The sequence below is a fragment of the Fringilla coelebs genome, assembly GCF_963513975.1.
Source record: "Fringilla coelebs genome assembly, chromosome: 9".
Classification (NCBI taxonomy): Eukaryota; Metazoa; Chordata; class Aves; order Passeriformes; family Fringillidae; genus Fringilla; species Fringilla coelebs.
Genome location: NC_140067.1, coordinates 18,972,005 through 18,993,118, shown reverse-complemented (window position 1 = coordinate 18,993,118; position 21,114 = coordinate 18,972,005). Strand labels below are relative to the sequence as shown.

At 35.2% G+C, this 21,114-nt stretch overlaps 1 protein-coding gene across 5 annotated transcripts in view; it reads right to left on the bottom strand.

Annotated features, from left to right (window-relative positions):
- Nucleotides 1–307: 307 nt before the first annotated feature.
- The window catches only part of AGL (amylo-alpha-1,6-glucosidase and 4-alpha-glucanotransferase), a 36,151-nt gene continuing 15,344 nt past the window's right edge, over nucleotides 308–21,114 (bottom strand). For 4 of the 5 annotated variants that reach the window (XM_084211724.1, XM_084211723.1, XM_084211721.1 and 1 more), the window contains exons 14-34: nucleotides 19,918–20,081; nucleotides 19,309–19,410; nucleotides 18,928–19,080; nucleotides 18,697–18,847; nucleotides 17,437–17,561; nucleotides 17,217–17,329; nucleotides 16,970–17,104; nucleotides 16,337–16,467; nucleotides 15,626–15,762; nucleotides 13,996–14,129; nucleotides 12,677–12,852; nucleotides 10,914–11,016; nucleotides 9,479–9,704; nucleotides 8,964–9,075; nucleotides 8,451–8,586; nucleotides 7,161–7,273; nucleotides 6,231–6,442; nucleotides 5,591–5,688; nucleotides 4,951–5,038; nucleotides 4,720–4,853; nucleotides 308–3,322 (exon numbers count right to left, since the gene is read on the bottom strand). In XM_084211724.1, the coding sequence (XP_084067850.1) occupies nucleotides 3,205–3,322; nucleotides 4,720–4,853; nucleotides 4,951–5,038; nucleotides 5,591–5,688; nucleotides 6,231–6,442; nucleotides 7,161–7,273; nucleotides 8,451–8,586; nucleotides 8,964–9,075; nucleotides 9,479–9,704; nucleotides 10,914–11,016; nucleotides 12,677–12,852; nucleotides 13,996–14,129; nucleotides 15,626–15,762; nucleotides 16,337–16,467; nucleotides 16,970–17,104; nucleotides 17,217–17,329; nucleotides 17,437–17,561; nucleotides 18,697–18,847; nucleotides 18,928–19,080; nucleotides 19,309–19,410; nucleotides 19,918–20,081 (2,861 nt within the window). In that variant the 3' untranslated portion in view covers nucleotides 308–3,204. Of the gene's footprint in view, nucleotides 3,323–4,719; nucleotides 4,854–4,950; nucleotides 5,039–5,590; nucleotides 5,689–6,230; nucleotides 6,443–7,160; nucleotides 7,274–8,450; nucleotides 8,587–8,963; nucleotides 9,076–9,478; nucleotides 9,705–10,913; nucleotides 11,017–12,676; nucleotides 12,853–13,995; nucleotides 14,130–15,625; nucleotides 15,763–16,336; nucleotides 16,468–16,969; nucleotides 17,105–17,216; nucleotides 17,330–17,436; nucleotides 17,562–18,696; nucleotides 18,848–18,927; nucleotides 19,081–19,308; nucleotides 19,411–19,917; nucleotides 20,082–20,653; nucleotides 20,843–21,114 lie in introns of all 5 variants that reach the window. The other variant, XM_084211725.1, reaches the window with a different exon arrangement.

The window sequence follows — 21,114 nt, the reverse complement described above, 5'->3', positions numbered from 1 at the left end:
ACCATTGTCTTGGTGAAGTCACAATACTGTAACTTCAATTATATAAACATTCATAGCAGAAAGTCTGCTAACCCAAACCCACTCCAACTCAGCTAGGACAGCTGACATTGACACCAACATAAGAATCTCAAGTTTATGCTTTTCTTAATAAGCTGCTGTTTTTGTAATAAGTGTTGTTAGCACATTTTAACATTCACCCTGAGGAGTTAACAATCTCTCCCTTGTGTGTAAAACTGCAAGAAGTGAACAAGCAACATCAGCTGCAAAGTTTGACTTCTTTAAAAAAAAATCACAAGAAAAAGTTAACTCTGAAGTAAAGAATTTTATTTTGTGCATTTCAGAAATGAATAATGACATTTTCTAAAATCAGTTGTTGCTGTGATAGACAGACATGTAAAGCTCATGTTTCCATTTTACATTACAACATGCAGTGTGAGAATGGTACATTAGTTTACTTGAATTCTCAAGTTAATCATCTTTGAATAAATCAAGAGCTATTAACTGTGTGAACATTGGTAACAGTTAAAATTATTTCAGTTGGGAGGAAAACCAATTCTTAATATAACATAGATCAGGAAGCACCAACTGGAACACAATGGATGCACAGTTCTTACTGAGTTATTTAGTTTATTTCTATTTTACCAATTATAAATTTGCATTACTACAAGTCCTTGAGTGTAAAATATAAATGATAGTGATACAGCTAAGGATCAGTCAATATAAGTCAGCTGTATTTAGGGGATAATGACTTGATCTATATGGATATCAGCTCATTTTATATTAGAGTTAACACTGTTTTCTTGCTTCTTCATTTTTAAACTGTCTGGCTTGACAAAGTGTTGAGTAGCTTTTTGAGAAAAAAAAAAGAAAAACTCCCAAACCAATAAACCACCACCCCCCAAGAAAGTTAATAATCTTAAATCTTACTTTTGTTGCTACTTAACAGCAAAGTCAACCAATACATATTTTTCCCTATTTAAAATATTTGTCACTAAAACTATGCTCAACTAATCAGTGCAGAAGCAACATTATAAATGGGCATGTTTAGAAGTTTCATAACATATGTATTTTTGTGTACACAGTGGTGATTTATCTTTAAAATTTTACTATTAAATTAGGAAAAAACCCTAGCAGTGACAAATATGCAGTCTCTATCAGCAGTGCAGGTTGCAAAACTGGAAAGCAATCTGTACATAGCATAGGAAGGTTTTGATGAGAAATTTCTCATGTTTTTTTTCCCAACACTTAAAGAGTGTTGTTGCCAATGAATATAATTTTGACACCTGGTGGAAATCTTCAACAGTTATAGCTCTTAAGCTTCACTTCCAATTTGAAAATGTTTTCATGAAGTAAGAACAAATTCTTTTCTGCCATTTTGTTCCTGCTTTCTAAGCCACAGGAGCCATAAAACATACCTTGAAATAATACATAAGAAATAAGTATCCAGGAAAACAGTAAAGCTAGTGAAACAGTAGGACAGAAACCTCAATATAATTACCAAGAATTTTGGAAAGTTCAGTGCAGTATGAAAAATACTTTCTATGCCTCTTGCACATTAAAAAAATAATCTGTAGCTGACATTTCAGTAACATTTTTGATCAAATGACATTTCTTATGCATTGTGTTGAGAAAATAAAGAATTCCCAACCCATGTACTGCAGCTCAGAAGTTCAGGTATAACGTAGACGTTACCTATTCCTAACTTCTAAGGACTGAACACTTGAGCAAGGGATTTAAAATCCTTATTAACCTTTCAAACAAACAGTATATGAGTATAGCCACTTCTTACAATTCATCTCTTGAACTGGTTAACTTGCCCTTGCAGTGTCTACCTGAAATACATCTCCCTGAACAAGACAGCATGTGCACTTTAGACAGAATACAGAAACTTTAAATACAGACATGATAAAATCTTGATCTGTGTTTTAGTGCATTATAATTACATCCCGTATTTATTTTTTCAGCATATGTTGTCTAACATTCAGAAATAGTGCTTTTGCTTTTCTGCCTTGTCATGTGGGAAGTGTCGTCAACCTCACTCTCTGCCTGTTTATTGCACTAAGATGAAAAAACTGTATTAAGAGTTTGAGAATTACCAACTGCTCTCCTCTCAGTTTGTAAACCCTGAACTTAATAAGGACATGCAGGCATCCAAATATGAAAAAACATTTTGCATCATGTTCACTGGATTGCTCCCAGAGGACACCACACAGCATGCTTATTGTTATTGGTGCAATTTCACAAGGCCCAGAAGCCTCATATTCTCCTCTGATAGTAGGCTACTATGTCTTTCCATTGTGTTAAGCATTTCCTGATTAATAGAGCTAGGATTTTCCCAAGAAAGAAGGGCTCAGGTGACCCAATCTTTCAATAATTTAATAAGCATGTTAGCCTTCTGTAACATATAGGCTGTGCATTTGAATTACCCATGGTGAAAACCAGAAATAAATGAAGAAACAGGTTTGCTATATGGCTCATGGTATTTAAATAAACATAAAGACAGATTAACATGTTGCCTAATTATTGCTTGAGTTAACTCTCAAAGTAAAGTTTTCAAAATTTTATATATAACTTCAAAAGTTGATTTATTACAGTATTCATACACTTTATTGCTGTGGTTGCTTAGTGGAGTGTTCAATTGAACACATACAGAAACATCCCCATTACACAGTTCAATGGAGAGATAACATATTATGCCTTCATTAATGCATGGTGCTAGAGCACAAAGCATACCAAACTTAGAAAGCTAGAGGTTAGTGTACTCCCCCTTAAGTATGCATTTGCAAAAACATCCATTTACTCTTTAAGAGACGAAGAAAAAAAAAACATAAGAGCTGTGCTACTTCTTTTTAGTTCAGGAAGGAGAAAATTTACTTTGTTACATTAAGATTTTGTTTTGAAAAGGCTAAAAAACCAAAGCTACTTAAAACTAAGTTTGTGCATATTTTTAAAATTGCTCCTTACTAAAAGTTGCTGCATCAAGTGTGCACTGCAGTTTTATTTTATTGTCATGCCCTGATTTCCAAAACACCTAAGTCCCACACAGTTATAGGGCACAGAAGCTGCTGGCATTCAGCATCTCTGAAAGTCAGGACACAAGAGATTGTGCAAAACAGTTAATTTCCCTTGCAGTGTAAGCCAAGTGTTCATTTATGCCCAATAGTAAGACCACAGAAGTTTCACCAAATCAATCAAAATAAACTTTTACAAGTCATAAAGGATTTCAAGGACAACGCCAATTGACCAGGCCTGAGTTTCACAGCTAAAAGGACAATACTGCCCATTCTCATTGGTTAGTTCTGGAAGTCCTTTCCAGGATGATCTGATAAAAGAACAGAAATGAGTACTGTTGTTAGATTATAGATTGGAAAAAAAAAAAGGAACATTTCATTTTAAAGCCTTTTGGAAGATAAACTCAGCAGGAAACGGAAAAGCTTTACTAAAGGTCTGCTCTCCTACAAGCATAGTATATCCTTTAAGAATTGAGATCTAATATTTTTTTCACCTGCAGCTGTTAACTGTAGTGGAAGTGTCTCTTCTTCAAAGCAGACTCTCCGCTACTAATAATAACTGAACTTACACAACTGGTGTGCTGCTCCTGTTTCTCATTCTGGTAGTTTTGCATTTGGAAGATAACAATGGTATCCAAACTATGCTTTAAATTGATTATGGTGCTAAAAAGTGACAAGGGCTGAATGACAGCATGACTACATAAACCTTCTTTTCCTCCTCAGGAACAAACACCCCCCCCCACCCCAAACAAAGCTCACTTACAAAAATACAGATAAACCCTAGTGCTACATTAATTATTCTGTACAGAAACAAAGTATCAAAACAGAGTATTAAAAAAAAAGTACACTACTTTATTAAGACAGAAAAAGCAAAGAGTGTTACCAAACTAAAAGTTATTTCTGATACTGTCAAACAAGAGACTCGGTCAAGACACTACATAAGGCAAAATTTTGCTTCACAAATCCTTTTTTCCTCCTTGTGGGGTCACACAAACTCTTTTGTCATGAGTCCTGAATTACTCTTTTGGGCACAAATAAATACATGCTTCATGTGCTGCAGAACAGATTATATGGAAGAGATACCAAGGCCAAGGTGTTTTGTTTAGTATAGCTTGTCTCAAATCCTTACTAATTAAAATAGACAGTAAAAGAGGCAAAATAGTGTGTGGGTTTAGCTTGAGGGAAAATTCACAATGCAAGATCCTCTGTCTCCTTAGAAAATCAAGGTTATTACTAGGACAACTTCAGAATCTTAATTTTCTCATTTACAACACAATAAATCTAACAATATTTTGCATCATTTTATCTGCTGCAATTTTAATCTGTTACTACTTGCCCTATAACTATTATGTTTTAAAAAGTTTGTTTTTAAATACTCTGATTCTTTTTTAAAAAACAACTCACTGACATTTTTTTCTGAAACTGATTTCTTGTATGAAATAAGATGCTAATTTTTGTGTATGATTTATTTCACCCAGTCTTTGCAAGGGTAAGTATTAGGGATTCTGCAATCTGTGCAAGGCACCAGATCTCACCTGCATTTGAAATCTGACTTGAGACCTGCAATTGCACACAGAGCAGTCAACTTCCTATCTAGAAAAGAGATCCTGTTTATACAGCAGATCTGTACTCTTACATGAATTTGGATGGTGGATACCACTAGCTTGGTCTTTTGAATATTTTGTATCTGTGTTTGTTGTTACCTTACCTTTCAAGATGAACATAGTGGCGAGAAAGAACATTCTTAATCATAACTACAGTTTTTGCATATATCTCTGGACCAATCAGCCTAGAGAAATACAGTTTGGCTCGAAGAAAATATCCAATTGGCCACAGCCATTCCTAAACAAAAAATGAAAGAGATTATGAATGATTATCAAAGCAGGTGGTTTGAAAAGATTACTACACTTTCTCAAAAATTGAGGGAAGTAACTCTTACAGGTCCTTGGTGATAATTAAACCCTCTGGATACATTGTAGTTGTCATTGTCAAGAGCATTATCATAGACTCCACAGTACACCATATCACTGCAAGAAAAAAAAAGTATTATGCAAACAAAGTCTTAATTAAAAATTATACACAGAAAATGAAAACAGAAATTAACCAAAAAACTTGTCATTTACATTTATGGATGGTTAAGTTAGGGAGGTCTCCAATAGGTTCTGTCCTTTACATGACAGAGAAATTCCAAATAAAGTTTTAATTTGTATGAGAACGGTCAACATCTGGAAAGGACTTAAGAGTCATAATTCTACCCTTTAACTCAAACTGTAGCGCTGCACACTGCATCAAATGTCCCAAGATGCAAATTCAACGTCTTTGGTATGATACCAAATTTGATTTGCTTACTGTGAGGCATCCAAAACCACCCAGCCACTGCCTACATAAAGAAATCAATTACAGGGACTTCTAGAACAGCAAAACAATTGCTCTGGGAGTACCTCCTGCAGCCTTATTTCATTGGTATAAATGAAGATTTCACACCATCACCACCACCCCTGCCCTACATCAAATAATTACTACTGTTCAGTTTATTGTCTTTAGGAATTACCACTTGGTCTTATCTCCACTGTACTTACTCTGGGTCTAAGGTTTTCATGCCTAATGGACCAAGAAGCTTTTCCTCTGCTATCTGCAGAGCTTTCCAAGCTTTCTCAGGTGTAAACAACTCAGGGGCCTAATAAAATAATAAAGATATAGTGAATAATGTCTGTGCATATACATATATGAGGCTGTGTATACAAATGCAGAAGACAACATAGAGCCTGAGTTTTGCATTAGTGAATCAACTTCTGGAACCTGAAAGTCAGAGTAAGCAAGAACACAGAAGGTATCCAGTTCTTTTTTCAATTTAGATTTTATTTTATTTACCCCTGACAAATATCATTACTGAAGCTCTTTACAAATCCCATGAAGATAAAGACTCCTTCCTTTTAAGCCAATTTGATGGGAAAAGCAGCCTCCCAGACCTAGCCATGAAAGATATTCTGAATACAGTGAACACAGAAAATGGGCCAGTCCTGTCTTGATCTATTTTTAGAATATAGACCAAGATTGTTGAATATTAAAAGCATGGGGGAAAAGCTGCTTTCAAGAAGTTATTCCAAGCAATGTATGTTTCTGATAGAATGCCATGCAGATGGACCTGAAAATTTTCTTTATAACTGAACTAAGCTTGCACTTAAGTGCAAAGCCCTCCTCCCATTCACCCATACTCACCACAACCATTGCTATTGGAAAATTTGGCCTGAGTTGGTAATCACACCATGGACTCGAAGCTCCATAGCTGTCCTTATAAATTCCACGTTTGTGTACAAGATCTGGGTGTTTTTCATTAGGATCTGCTGGATTCTCAGAGACAAAGAACAGCTTTTCAAAGTGTCCTTGAATTTTCCTGTCCCACTCATCATATGTGATAATCTCCTCCTTTCCTGCAAGATGTTATACACGGTTTTAATTTTCTGCAATCAGCCACAGTGACAACAGCAGAAGTACACTGCTTGAATTCCTGACACTTACTATAACAGGAGCAGACAAAGAGCACCTCTCTCAGTTTGTGATTCCCTACATTTAGGCCAATTGTACAGATCACAGGAGCAACAGCTCACTGAAATTTCGAGTGAGACTAACACAACATCAGAGTCTCCCCAGGGTACGTATTCACTTGGGCTGGCTACGCTTAAAGTAACTTTGTAATTAGATGAGTACTCCCTCCAAAAGATACGGGAATTCCTATGATATTTATGGAACTATTCCCAGCAAGGGGTCTTCTGTGTTATGAACACTGGGGGAAGGACAGAAAGATAAAATAAAGTGTCCTGCATAATTTTACTTTGCATTCTTGTCATGAATGATGCAATCGTCATAATACGCAGTAACCTTATCACTTATACCCATTTCGAGAAAAGGTACTCAGGTTCTGAAATGTCTTTGTAATCCACAGAATAAACTATTTGAAATATTGCGAAGACAATATAAACTTGTAATAAATTTTTATACTAACAAACTTATTTTGATCATACAGGATACTTTCTCAAGTTTTTGCCCTTTAACCCCTAAACCTTCTTCTGAGGTTATATGGTCACTATTTCCTTGTTGTAGTTATTTTTATACCCCAGTCATACAATTATGAGATGTGCCTGTTTTTACCGTGTCTTTTTACAGTGACTCCACGAAATGGAAATATGTTTTTCCCAGATAAATCCATCAACCAGCGAACAGCCGACTTGCACAGGCCAACCATTTCCACAGCAGAGCCATCTCTAAAATAATAATGATGAAAAACCCTCATTATTTACTTTAAGAAGGCTATTAAAGTTCCATGAGTAACTGAAAAATTTAAATTCATAAGTCCCTTATTTAGACTTTTTTTTTTTCTTATTTTCCTACTATTCCTCTATTTCTCAGGCAGGGAATGAACTTGATTGTAAACTGGGTAGCAATATCTTTTTCTGTCCAACAGCCTTATTTAAAGCGGTATTATCATACCCAGCTAATTAGCACAAATGGAAGATAATTTTATACCAGTGATTAAGAACATGAAAAAAGGATCAACCCCAAATGCGGTCCTCTGATGTTAAAACTGTGTTCAATACAAAGCTTCTCAACTGCACACACACTTCTGTAACTTTGGCTATAGTTCTGCCATAAGAGACTACTCAACTCAAAAATGAGGGATTAAAATTAGCACTAAATGCACTTCTTGCGCTTGCTTCTTTTTTCAGGTAATATTGTATATGCAATGTAATCGGTATATGCACATATTTCTTACTGCATCATACTCAACTTAACTGTCTACTTGATGGAATTTTCTCTCTCATATCACCAACTCAGCCACTTTTGGAAAGTACCTCAACCACTTTTGGTTCCCAATTAAAAAATGTTTGACTTGCCAAGCAAGATAACATTTTCCTCAGTTCTTACCCATGGATGGCAGTTAATTTGAAACTGATACTTTACTAAATTCAAGCAAGGGTACCTGCAGCAGTTTGAAAGCACATAATAAAGAGCCTATGTCAAAATGCTTAATCTCAACTCTAAAAATGTAGATGCTGTAAATATTTTTGAATTCAAATTTAGCAGTATTCAAACAAAACAATTATCAATATATAAGTCAGATGAGAAGTTTGAATAACGAAGTTTTGCTAGTACAGCAAGTATACACTATTTCCTAAATTGCATTTTACTACCTGAATTCAGAAGTCAACTTTTGCCATAGAGCTAAGACTGTGACAGAAGCCATGGGCTTCAGCTGCTCAAGAACACAGCTTTAGACTTCAAATCAGCACAAAGAAAAAAAATTCCATAAATATTTTATTAGGTAGAAACATTTAAAACATTTGAGAGATAACATCTCAGATAGAACTCATAGGTTCTCCAGAAGACTTTAAGTTAAAAAAAAGAATTAAAAAAAACCTGCCTCAAGCCCGGCTTTCATACCTTGGAGTAGCCGGAATTCCTGTGTTGCGAGCCCTGTCACTCTCTCCCATTTTATCCATCCAAGTGCCACAATTGAAGCGGTTCCCTCCAAAGACAAAGCCAGTTTCATGGTCAATGCCTGCAGTTACATTAAAACCTAGCAAGAAAGAATATCAGGTGTTAAGTTTATTTTTTAGGCAAAACAAAACCCCAACTACCCACACCCCCAACCCAAACTTCCTAATATACAAAAAGACCTTCCAACAAGAGAGCTGAGGTAGGTTTCTGAAAGCAACTTTACTTGAAGTGAAATTTTAAACGTGACGTGCACCATAACATATGACCAGTTGCTAACGATACGCTATTATTTAGGCACTTAAAAATGTTACATATATATAGTAATACTGTTTAAGTCACAAAAGATATATATTTTAAAAAAATATGCTCAATAGGAAGAGGAAATAAGAGAAAAAGGAAATACAAAATATACTTATGAACTTCTGTTTTGCACAGCAAGTGTTCTGTGTATGTTACCTTCATCTCTCATCTTTTGGTCAATCTGAGGACCAGCATTCCTTTCTCGGAAATTTATTCCTTCCATATGTCGTTGCATTGCTTCCTGTATTACTTCGTAAAGTGGCTGATCCTAGATTCATTACGTGTTTGGATGACATGTGAAAAGCAAGATGAAAAATTAGCAGAAAGCATTTCTTAAACCTCTAGTTTATATGATGTTCATAAACAACTCCCACTCCATCGAACATTTTCAAGTAGCATCCTTGGCAATGGCAATACCAATAAATACTCCTTTTCATATAAACATTTTTTCAAGTCAAAAAGCAACAAAAAGATTTAGAAGCTGATGAAACTTTTTTTCCTCCTTGCACTTGGTCTAATCAGGTGATGCAAGAAGTGCCTAAAATGTGGAATTCTTGTGCTATAATCAAATTTCACCATTAACAGATAGCAACAGATTCTTGTAGCTAGAAAAAAATTACATCCTTTCATTACAACATTAGTTAAATAGTTCAATTAGAAGGATTTTTTACCACAGTGCCTGCAGGCTGAGGAGAAGAGTCATCTCTTGGGTACATCCTAGAAACAGGACACCTGAGAATGTCTAATCCATTGGGAACAATTTTACAGTACTCCTGGATACACTGAAGCCACCACCACACAGCATCACGACAGTTGTATCTGGCATGTGTCCCCCCACCGAGCAGATTGGGAATGAGACCGTGTCTTAAAGTCCCAGCAAATGCTAAAATGATGTTTCTAGAACAGAAGAAAATCACAGTCTTGACTAAGTTGCCTTCAAGGCCATTGGTAGACCAAGTATCGAGTACAAAGCATACAGGGTTACAGTAATAGCAAGAAATAAAACAGCCATATTCTAAAAGTTTGCGGTTGAAAGCTACAAATTACTCAATTTAGCATGAACTTCTTTTACAATAAAAAACCACCCATTCCCTAACAAATTCCTCAACATGAATACATTTAAATCAGTTTGTACAAAACACACATCATCTATTCATATGGAAAAGATAATTTGCTTTTTAATAGGTAGTGATATAGATCCTAAATCCAAATCCCACTGAGGGAAGGTTTTTATTGACCTTGTATATGATTACCCTGGTATCCATTCTGATGGGTGGGGTGGAATAGGGACGGAGGGCAGGAGTAGATGGGAAATTCCTATTAAAATACAGAGAGGTGACAGCAACTGAGGTTATGAGAAGTTTCATTTGAGAACCGTTGCGCATACCTTGCAGAAAACATGGATTCCAACTAGCTTTAAAGGCAAAATAAACATCCTAGTTGACTGCAGATCTCTCTGCATGAGAAAGCTAACAGTTGGCCAAATGTACAGCAGCATAAATACATGCTGATTTACACCAACAAATTTTTATGTTTCTCTTATGTACCAAACTCCATTCAAATTAATATTAAACAAAATATCAAATTTATCTGCCTTATGTATGGCTCATTAGTCCGGTTAAATATTTATAGCTACAAGACTGCAACAATGCCCAATTAGTTGATATCTAGTATCAACAGACAAGTACTAGCAGTTACAAAAAAATCATAACAGACCTGCATTCATGCCTGTATAGAACAGTATTCTCTTTTGCTACTTCAAATTTTTAGGTAAACAATTCTGAAACTATTGCTCAGCAACAATGATACAAGTACTAGTGAAACAATTATTTTTTTTAAAAGGACAAACATTAGCACTGCTGGAGTGAAAACTACCTTATCTCTACAGAACATCAGCTTTGTATTAGTGCTAAGAAGGTAAAAGACTATTTAAGTAGTATTTTTAATCCCACTTAGAAGGAGCTCCCAAATGTCTAGTCGCATAAAAGTTTTATACTGCACATCAAATGTTTCAAACATCTTGTGCATCAGCTCAGGTTTTGAGAGCACTGCTTTTTTTCTAACTCCCTACAAAGCCAACAAGAACCAAGGCTAGGCCAGTCTTACCTTGCTTCTAGATAGCGCCCAGTAACTAACAGCAGCCCTCTTAGTGCAATAAACGTATCCCTTCCCCATGAGCGAAAAATTCCAGAAGAAAAGTGAGGTAAACCTGAAAAGAAATGCCATTATTCATCTATTTAATTGATAGAGCAGAAATCTCCAAGCACACATGTATAAAATAACCAGAAGCTAAAAAAATCCTCATTTATAAATTTTTCCTAGATTAAGATATTTTAAATAAACAATCTCCTAGACCGAGTTCTTGATAGAATTAAATACACCCTATGCTAGAATTATGTCTTCTAGAATTTCAAAATCATACAAAAGCATTTCTCATACCACAGTGACATTTTAATTTTTATTAAATCACCTGGCAGTTTAACCAAAAGTTAATGAAAAGAAACAGAAAGAAAACTAACAAAAAAAATCAGAACCATGATTGGAACACTTTGTTGGAAAGAGTTTATGCATGAGAGTTGTGGCATCTCAGCAGCATAAAGGGAATAAAAGACTGTTCTCAGACACTGTGAAAGCCATCCTGCTTCTCTTTTCCAGCAGCTTTGAGATCTACATTTTACTGCAGACATTATAACGTGTAGCTTTAGGAATGATTCTAACTGATAAGGCATAATAATTGCAACAGTAACAACCATACTTGTCTTTTCTGCCATTTGTTTCCTTTCATGATCTATTACACAGAAATTCCATATGGTAAAGTTTCAAACCACAAGTCTCTTGTGCATGCTTGGTCACTTAAAGTATTTGCTAATTCTCAAATATGGCCTCCACATCTCTGCAAATTTATAGTACGTGGCAGCAGCACTTGAGAAAGAAGATCTGTGTACAATTTAAAAATCTCAGGCACAAGTACCAGTGAGTATGTGAAAGGAATATTTAAAACCAAACCCTTCAGTTTAATTAATCTTTATGACCAGTTTAAGGGAACACTGTGCCTCTGTGCTTCTAGGTAACACTAAAGCAGACAGATGGAATGTTATTAAAATCCAGAAACTAAAGGCAATAAAGCTACACAAGAGTGATGGCAAAAAGAAGAAAAGCACTCCACTGAGAGAGATGCCACTGTATCTGTGGATGCTTAAAAGTTTCCATGGCTTCAGAAAAGGAATGAGCCAACTCAGAACCAAAATAAACTCATTCTAAGCCACAGAAGATAATACTTTGGACATAGGCAAATGCCCATAGGAAGCCTGCCAGATGCTGGCAGAACATTTGGAGGTATAAATACTACTTGCTGACTGCTTTTATGCTCTTTCCTTTTGGAGACAGTTTTAGATCAGGAGTTCTTCTGATCTGCTAATGGTTCTTTCTGAGAACATATAAACTATAAATTCACTCTTGTTTTTGCATTACAATTCACTTTTTAAATTCACATTTATAAAAGACAGACTAAAACCCTTTATGATAAGTATACTCATCTCAAGCAAGTCTTCTGGAAAGGAAAACAACATTTTTTAAAATCTCTGTATATGGTAAAAACAAATAAAGCAAGAAAAGTCTCTCAATAAGGCATTTATATATAAAGGTCTCCCTCCCAACCCCTATGAGTACTACTAGAGAAAACTTGCATACTTTTAACATGAGCAAATCTTGACCTTAAACACAAGGCAAAGTGAGTCAAATTGCTACATTTTATACACAGTTTCTGACATATGGCTCTCAAACATAATGCAGAAGATTTTAATATAGTTACTAAAAGCAATTTAACTGTTTTGGAAGACTTTTTTTTTTTAAAGGTTGTTCTCACTTACCAGCTGCCAAGGAAACACAACATTGTTCTTTCTGATTTGTAATCTCATTCAGCCTATAGGGAACATCATGCAAGGAAGGAGACAGATCTGGCAGACAAGGGTATTTTCCTATCCCACATAACTGGATTGAACCCAAGGAAAGGTGTTTAACAAATGTTGATCCATTCTGAACAAAGCTGTAATTCAACAGAATTAAATTAAAATACTGCATTCAGCAATAGCAGTCTATAAAATGTACCCTTTTTCATTTACAGAAGGCTATGACAAGCATTACATGTAAGAAATTTAAAAAACTAGCAATGAATTAATACTAGCATATTACCTAAACTGATTTTTATCTAAGATTGAATTTGTAAATCCCTTGTTTTCCTACACCGGGTGCCTAATGTTAAGAGTCAAATCTTAATTGATTACTGCCATGGAAGTGTTTATAACATGTACTTCAACAAAACAGTTAAAAACAAGAAATTGTTTTGGTTTAGTTAATGCCTATACACACACCTACAATTTCGAAAATACGTAAAAAATATTTTACTATGAACAAAAGTTTAAAAATCCTGACTAGTTTTGACAAAGATCATATTTTTACATATATATACAAGAACTGCAAATCAAAAAATCTGTTAAGGCATTCCCTGCAAGAGCCGATCTCCATTCCTGACTAGTTGATCTCCAAGCATTTTTTTATAAAATATATTACGTTCCATGATTTCACAGCCATTCCAAATTCTATTCCCATTTTAATGTCACTGTTTTTACAAAACATATAAAATAATATTGACTTGTTCAGCATATTCATAGCTAGAATAAAGCCTCCATGAAATGAGTCTCTCCTCCCTTTGCAAGAAAAAAAAAAAAGAAGCAGACTGAAGATTAAACAGTTATTTCAAAAAGTAAGCAGAGTGCTCAGATAATGGGGAGTAATAATGGAGAAGTGTTGAAGAAAGCATCAGCATCAAATACAATCTGTTATTTTCTCAGTTACCTGAACTTTAAGGAATCATTGCATTGGGACTAAAATGATAGCAAAAAAAAAAAGCTTCCAAAGGCTGGCAGAAAAGATGCTGGCTTAGGGTTTCCTCCTCCTACTGTGCAATCCCAACAGTAGTTATAAACTGAAACCCCGGATAGACGTTTGAATGCTCCGTGTCTTCCAAACCACCACTGTTAGAAGATGGATTTGTAATTCTCTACCAATTTTACCCTTCTATATTAGAGGACTATGAAAATATTCAAATTACATTCTCCAGCAGATAAAATTCAAAAGGTTATGAAGTATCGAGATGCCTTTATAGCTCTGATAAAAAGGCCAAGCATACCTCGACATCTGATGCCATGCCACATCCAGAAGCGTTGTGTACGCTCCCACTAATATGGCATCAAAGTAACATGGGATGAGGTAACGTGGAATTCTCTTTAGGTAGACAAACATGGCCTTCAACCATTTACCAACCTAGTAAAATACAACAGAATTAGAACTTGGTCCATCAAAGTTCAAAAGCCAGTGCTTTCAGGATCCATATTGTTACAGGTTTTGTACATATATTACATTAAGAAAGTTTGGAGCAGAAGGGCACAGCATAACTGGGGTGTATTTTAGCTGAAGAGTAGTAGAGAAAAATGTGTATTGCATCTATACTAAATGGACCAAAATGTGAACTATAGAAGAAGGCTTTATTTTGCTAGTCTTATAGTAAAAAAATGAACTACCATGAAGTTGTTATTAAAATTAAGTAGCAAAGAAAAGTCACAACTCAAAAGGCATCACTATAATCCAAGCACGGGAAGAAGTTTTGCACTGCTACAAAGACAGGACTGAAGAGATGAAGCTTAAGACCAGGAATAAAAAGCTATCAGAGCTAAATTATGTAGTGCCACTAGTGAATATGACTGCAGGTGTGTGTCTCGGACTCAGGATTCTAGAGCTTCACATCCCTGTATCACTGCAAAACATTTGACATCTGGAAGGTATTTTTATTTCCTTCTAGTCCTGCTAAATAACATTATGACAACTTTCTAGTACGCCACTAAAGATTTAAGCCTTGCAGATAAAGAATGGACCTGTCAAAATATCACACGATGAGACTACACTAAAAGCAAAACTGTAAAATTTAATTTCACATGACTTAAGTCTTTGAAACAAAATGAGACATTAAAAATTAAGAACTCAAATACACAGGAAAAATCAATAGTCTTTGAAGAGGAGTAAATGTGGCAAGTATCAGACTAACTTGTTTTCTAGAAAGCTCTGTTTCGCAGGTCAAACTTAGCATTCACTGCAGTACATTAGACTGTTTTATCCATTCTTCTGCTTTGTATTACTAGACTTGACTTCAGGAATAAAATGAAGTAAGAATGTTAGGGCCTTTATTATTGCATTTGTTAGGTAAGTTACAAAAATCAGGTCTTGTGAAATAAATAAAGCAGCTTCCATGCAAGAAAATAAACTATGACAAAGAAAAGGACTGCACTGTAATGCAGCTATAAAGCAACCTTGAATCTCAGAAATTCCTGTCTTAGCACTTGGCTGACTGTAACTGTCATGCTCATATATGCAGCACAATTTAGGAACTCTATTGAAGGTACTTTCTTAAAACAAACAAATGAACAGAAAAACCCCCAAAACACCCAAAAACCTAGAGGGGAAAAAAAATCAGTAATTTCATTTTTTATTTTATCTGAGTTGAAGTAAAACAGGGAGGGACCCCTGCAAGCCTTCCTGTGAGAGCTTCATGTCCTATATATTTTTCATTTCCCTTTTGCATCTATTCTTAAATAGAATTGAGGGGAGGGAAGAAAAAGATATTAATGGTTTAATCTACTAGAGGAAATTGCCTAGGCAGGAAATATGTTATAGACAGTCAGAATGAAAAAAAAAATCAGTAATTGGAAATGAAACTAATTAGCAATTTAAAACCCTGAAGTTACCAAATAAGTATTTTTACTCACTTCTGCACAGGCTCCAGCACGTGAAATCAGACGATTACTGACATAATCAATCATCCAATCTCCAGATCTTAAATTATCACAAAATGGATGACCCAAATCATTCTTTGGTCTAATGTCTGCCATCACTGACATTAACCCTGAAGACACAAACCCAACTCTGTATTAAAAGACACACCATTATCACAAACAGCAGTTACAATGCAGGAGCAAAAGGTACATAGCAACAGATGCTTTAACTGGACTGCTTCTCTCCATCTGCATAAAAAGTTAAGCTACAACCCAATTCTAGTTTTCTCAGCATAAATCCTAGAAACTTACTAACATCATTGCAAATAACTAGCATGATGAAAATTGTATGTTTGATAAATGACAGACACTACTCAGTAATCTACCTCAGGTTAGATTAATGCAACTTTTCACTGGAAGTATATTTACTTTCTTTTTACTTTAAAAGTCAAGGCACTGGTGTTAAAACACATCCTGGGCTGCAGTGTTAAGTTTCAAAGCATTGAGAGAGAGGGGTTTTGTTCTAGTATGGGATTTCCTGGGTACAACACCAATTAGTAGCAAGGTCAAGCAGAAAAAACCTACTTTTTTTACCACACAATGACAGCAGCAACACAACAGCATTATTGTGTGGATGTGATCTAGATTAGGCAGTTCTCATTTATTTTTTTTACTTGACAGAAAAAATAATGCTGAAACTATTACCTTGGAGGCCTGCATACTTTAGGGGTGACCAGTTTGGTATATTGTAACAGCCTCCACCATCTTCCTGTTCTTCTGCTTCACATCTATACAGCACTTGATTTAGTTCAGCCAAAGTTAGTTTAGATGCAATTCTGAAAAAACAGGGGAGAAGAAAAGAGAATAAAAATAATAAAATCATAACAAAATAATATCAGTAAGGAAAGGGGGAAAGGATTTCACAAACAATTCTCATTTCAGACTTAAATGAAATCTCTCAATACTTCATCTTGGAAATTAGGAGCCTAATTTTTCAAGTGTTCAAGATGCTCTCAGATGTTTTAGTGTTTATTTAGAAACACAGTATTATGTTTAAAATCACACCCAAACAATCACACCTGAACACTGAGAAGCAGACCATGTTAGAAAGTCTACTCTAGGCAGCAATTACACAAACTGGGAAGTTTTTCAGTATTAGCTCCACTTAGTATTATACATATAAGAAGATCTCTCACAGTTTTCATTGCACTCTGACAATTCAAACTCCATCTGTATCACCAGCACCAAAACTCAACAACCCTCAGTATATGTACATAATATTCTCTGCTTCCCTAGTAGCTCTCTCAGTTCTAAGTCAGAAACTTAAAGAATACTTACAAAGAAAATGGTGTTTTTAATATTGGTGCTGAGTGATCATCAGGAAGACTTCCAGATTTAAAATGAGAGCTGAACTGGATCAAATGATTGCGGAGTATCCCCACAGCCTCTTGTGCCTTTGGGTCCAGACTAACTCTGTAAATAAAAATGCATATTTGTAGAAATACAGCACTTAAAAGAACTAATTTCCAGTCCCCTATCATACTTTTCAAACCCACACAGCCATATGGCAACTATAATAACATACCTGAATACTATTACACTTCCTGGTGTTAGTCTTTCAAATTCTATTTCTTGAACGAATTCATTTGGCCCTTTTATAGCAGTTCCAGCTTGCTTTATGATTTTACTGTCTTTTATCTTAAAAAAGAAAAGAAATTTGCAACTGAAATCCACTTTTTTTCTAATAAAAAAAATGACAAATTAAAAAATATTATATCAGAACATGGTTGAGGGAGGGTAATTACCTGGATATGCTCTCTGAGTTCCATTGTGAAATTAGGCAATCCATTTATGAAATGTAGATCTTTTTTGTAAGGACTAGCACTTCTCTCAATAGTCCTTGCCTCAAGTACTACTTCATCTATTTTTCCTAGAAAAAGTTAAACCATGTTGCAGCTCTTAGGATACTTGAAATGAAAAAAGTGATTATTTTGAAATTATGAAACAAAAGCTAAAATGAAAAAGCCAAATATTCAATATACAATTCTCTGTTGTACAGCAGAAGAACAGAAACTTACGGCAAGTATTTTAAATACCTATAAATATTCATTACACTCATATGCTGTACTGTATTTAAAATGGCAATTTTTGTTATTTTATAATAAATTAATCATAAAATCAGATGTTTTTTACTGGTCATGAGCTTTCTTAATTTGCCTATTGTCTTTTAGGAGACTGTGCTAGACTGGTCTCCAAACTGCAGCTACAGATGGCTTATCTTTAAACAGTAATAATTTATTATTAGTATACAAATTCTAATTTTCTGTATCCTTTAATTAATTCATAGACATAAGACATGTAAGTCTTGTGACTTAAAATATAATGTGACTGATTTTAAAACAAGCACACAGATGCGCTCAAAGAACTAAGTATATTTAAAAAGACAGTTTGGAAAGCTTCTCTTCAGAATCATTTCCAGCTAATGTATAGAAGTCATTATACTTTGCTACTTTTAAGTACAGTAAATACTCCACATCATTAATTATGTATTGTATACATATACTATGTATTAATATATGTACTGCATACATATTGTCTTTACATTAACTTATTCAATACAGAGTTCTTATCAAGATGTATTTTCAAGCTACAAGACTGCTATATGTATTTGAAAGCTGAACAGCAATGGAATCAACGAATAGGATAAAATTTTAACCTTTTTTCCCAGTATAACAGAATAAACAATAATCCTTCCAACTCTGTACGATTAACCATCTCACTATTAACTATTACTAGTTCACAAACAAGACCCGATCCCCCCCATCCCCTGGGGAACTTGCAGCAGGATTATACTCACTATGAATGTTTCTGAAAACCCTAAGCATTGCAAGTCTGTTATTGGTTCTTTAACCACTTTTGTGACATACATGTTAGTAGATATAAAAGGAGTGTCATATACTGGAAGTTCTTATATGGATTTCATGAGCATGTGCTTGAAGTTAAAAAGCATGAATAACTTGAAATTTTTGTACATGACAACAGCTTTTGGAAAGAAGTCTGTTTACCTGGGATACACATTTCAGGTACTTCTTTACTGTAGAAACAAGTTTTAGGATCCCTGAAGGCAGTTCGACACACAGCCACAACAGACTGGTGTGTGTTAGGGCAGTGTCTTGTCACTGCAACTATATCTTCATCAACTTGATCTACATACACCTAGAAAAGACATAACATTGCAACTGTGCTCACTCAGAGGACACATATGAAGAAATCGCAGTGTTACCCTCACTTCTTGCCTGATTAAAGCCTTTAGCCCCCAGCTCCTGATGCAGCCTGTTGATGGCCAACCTTCCTGCTAAAATTCCTGTTTGGAAATTAACTTCACCAGAGGTCAAATGTGCTGCTGAACTCCATTTTGAATAAAACCTCTCTTCAGATACTACAGAGATCTGTAAAAAAACAAATTTAAGCAAATATGAAGTACTCTGGGAAATAACCAGACCCTGAGGTCTGAACTGTATAATAAATTAAAATTTCATATGAAGCTGGACAATCTGAAATAATGTCAGACAGCAAACTGCTTGGAATTTCAAACAAACAACATTAAATATGTGTTCTAGGATGAGAATAAAAGGTATTTTTAAAGGTAGCTTAGGAGTTGAACTGGAGACACTTACCTGGTGTGGTACTAGTTCATCATAGCCTTTGGTACTTCCTGTAGCACAGCACGCCATGGAAACAATCATTGCACTAGGAAGAGCATCATATGCAGATCGGTGCTACATCAAAAAATATATAGGAAATGAATGTGAAACCAAGAAAATTCAATCCTCTCAAGGCAGCATACAGAAGATGCACTCAATGTAACAAAGGAAGTACTAATCCCATGGTCATCATTTCCTAATTATAATACAATTATTGGAGAAAATTTCTACAAATTAGCTAAGAAAAGCAACTTAGAAAAATCATCAAACTAAGCCCTCCCTGCCCACCACTTTCTCTCATTCCCGCCTGTAAACAAGCTCAAGAGAACAGGTCAATAAGCTGCTTACAGCGGCTGGATGAAAGACTCAAACCAGTTTATTTAGTAACTTTATATACTCCCTGGAAAGAGAAAATCTTGAATGTCAGAAGGTATTGTTACAAAAATTTTTTCTCTGCAAGAAAGCTTGAGCTGAACTGCATTTGTTCTGAATATTGTTCCGGATATCCAGATTGCATCAAGCCCTTCCACAGTTCGGAAAATATTAAAGGTAATTTTTTTTTGTTGCTGTTTACGTGCTCACCTGAATTGGACATTCATTATCATGTGTAATATCCATAAACAGCGCATGAGCAATAGCTGGCATCAAAGGCCTCAAACGTGGCTGAACAAAAGATCCAACAGGCTCACCTCCAAAGCGATAGACCAACCTCCCCTCTTCATGGCTATTGTAGGCAGTCATGGCCTCTATGGAACAGAACACCTAAGTGTTTGCATAACAATAACTACTACACAGGACAGTACACACAAAAAGTTAATGTGGCATTTAGAAGTTGTTATTTTGGTGCGTTCAATCATAAAGTCACACACATATAGCTATATTCTCCAGTGCGGAAACACAGCCTTGGAATATTCAATTTATTATAATGTATTAAGGAAGAGACAGCTAATGGGAAAAAAAAGGATAAAAAAGCAGAGATCAAACTATTTCTCACAGGCTTTAAAAAACTCATGCAACAAAAATCAGACATGATGCAGGACTTACAGAGCAGAACTGTGCTACAACTCCTTTTTCCTTCACTAGCTCAAGAATGAAATATTTAACCTTCTGTAAACTAACAAAGAAGGTCTTCTCTTATTTTATGGCTGGTACTTTATTTTCTGCCAATTATCAAAAAAGTCACAATACAGAACCTGTACTTCTGATTACACGGAGTATGAAATTTAAAGCGCATAATCCAGTAGAAAACTTTTTCTTGAAAATAGCATGTCATCTATAATCTCTCGTTGGAAAGAGACCACACACGCAGCAAGCCTACCTCTTATTAAGGAGGTAATGCCCAGCCTATTCACAAAGATATTGTCCAGCTCCTCATTTCCTGTGAACAGTTCAGCCACTACATACAAATCGGCTCGCAATTTTCTAGCTGTGTCCAGCATGTACTGCAAAAAGCACAGCCAAAAAAGCCACAGAAAGGGGAAAGGTAGATACAAAAAAGGACAAGTTTCAAAGCTAGGCAGGGATTGGACAATAGGAAAATGCCATGCAGCAAAGATAAACAGAAAGCCAAAATTAAGGAACAAAACAAGTTGTTACACAGAAGAGGACACACAAACATAACAAAACCAAGAATTAGCATACAACACAGGAGAAGTTAAACAGAACCAGAAAAAAAGGTAATTGCATAAGCAAAGAACATGAATATGTAAGAAAAATAAAAAAGCATACCAATGTTAGTTTCACATTTAAAACTCCAAACCATACATGACAATCCTACAT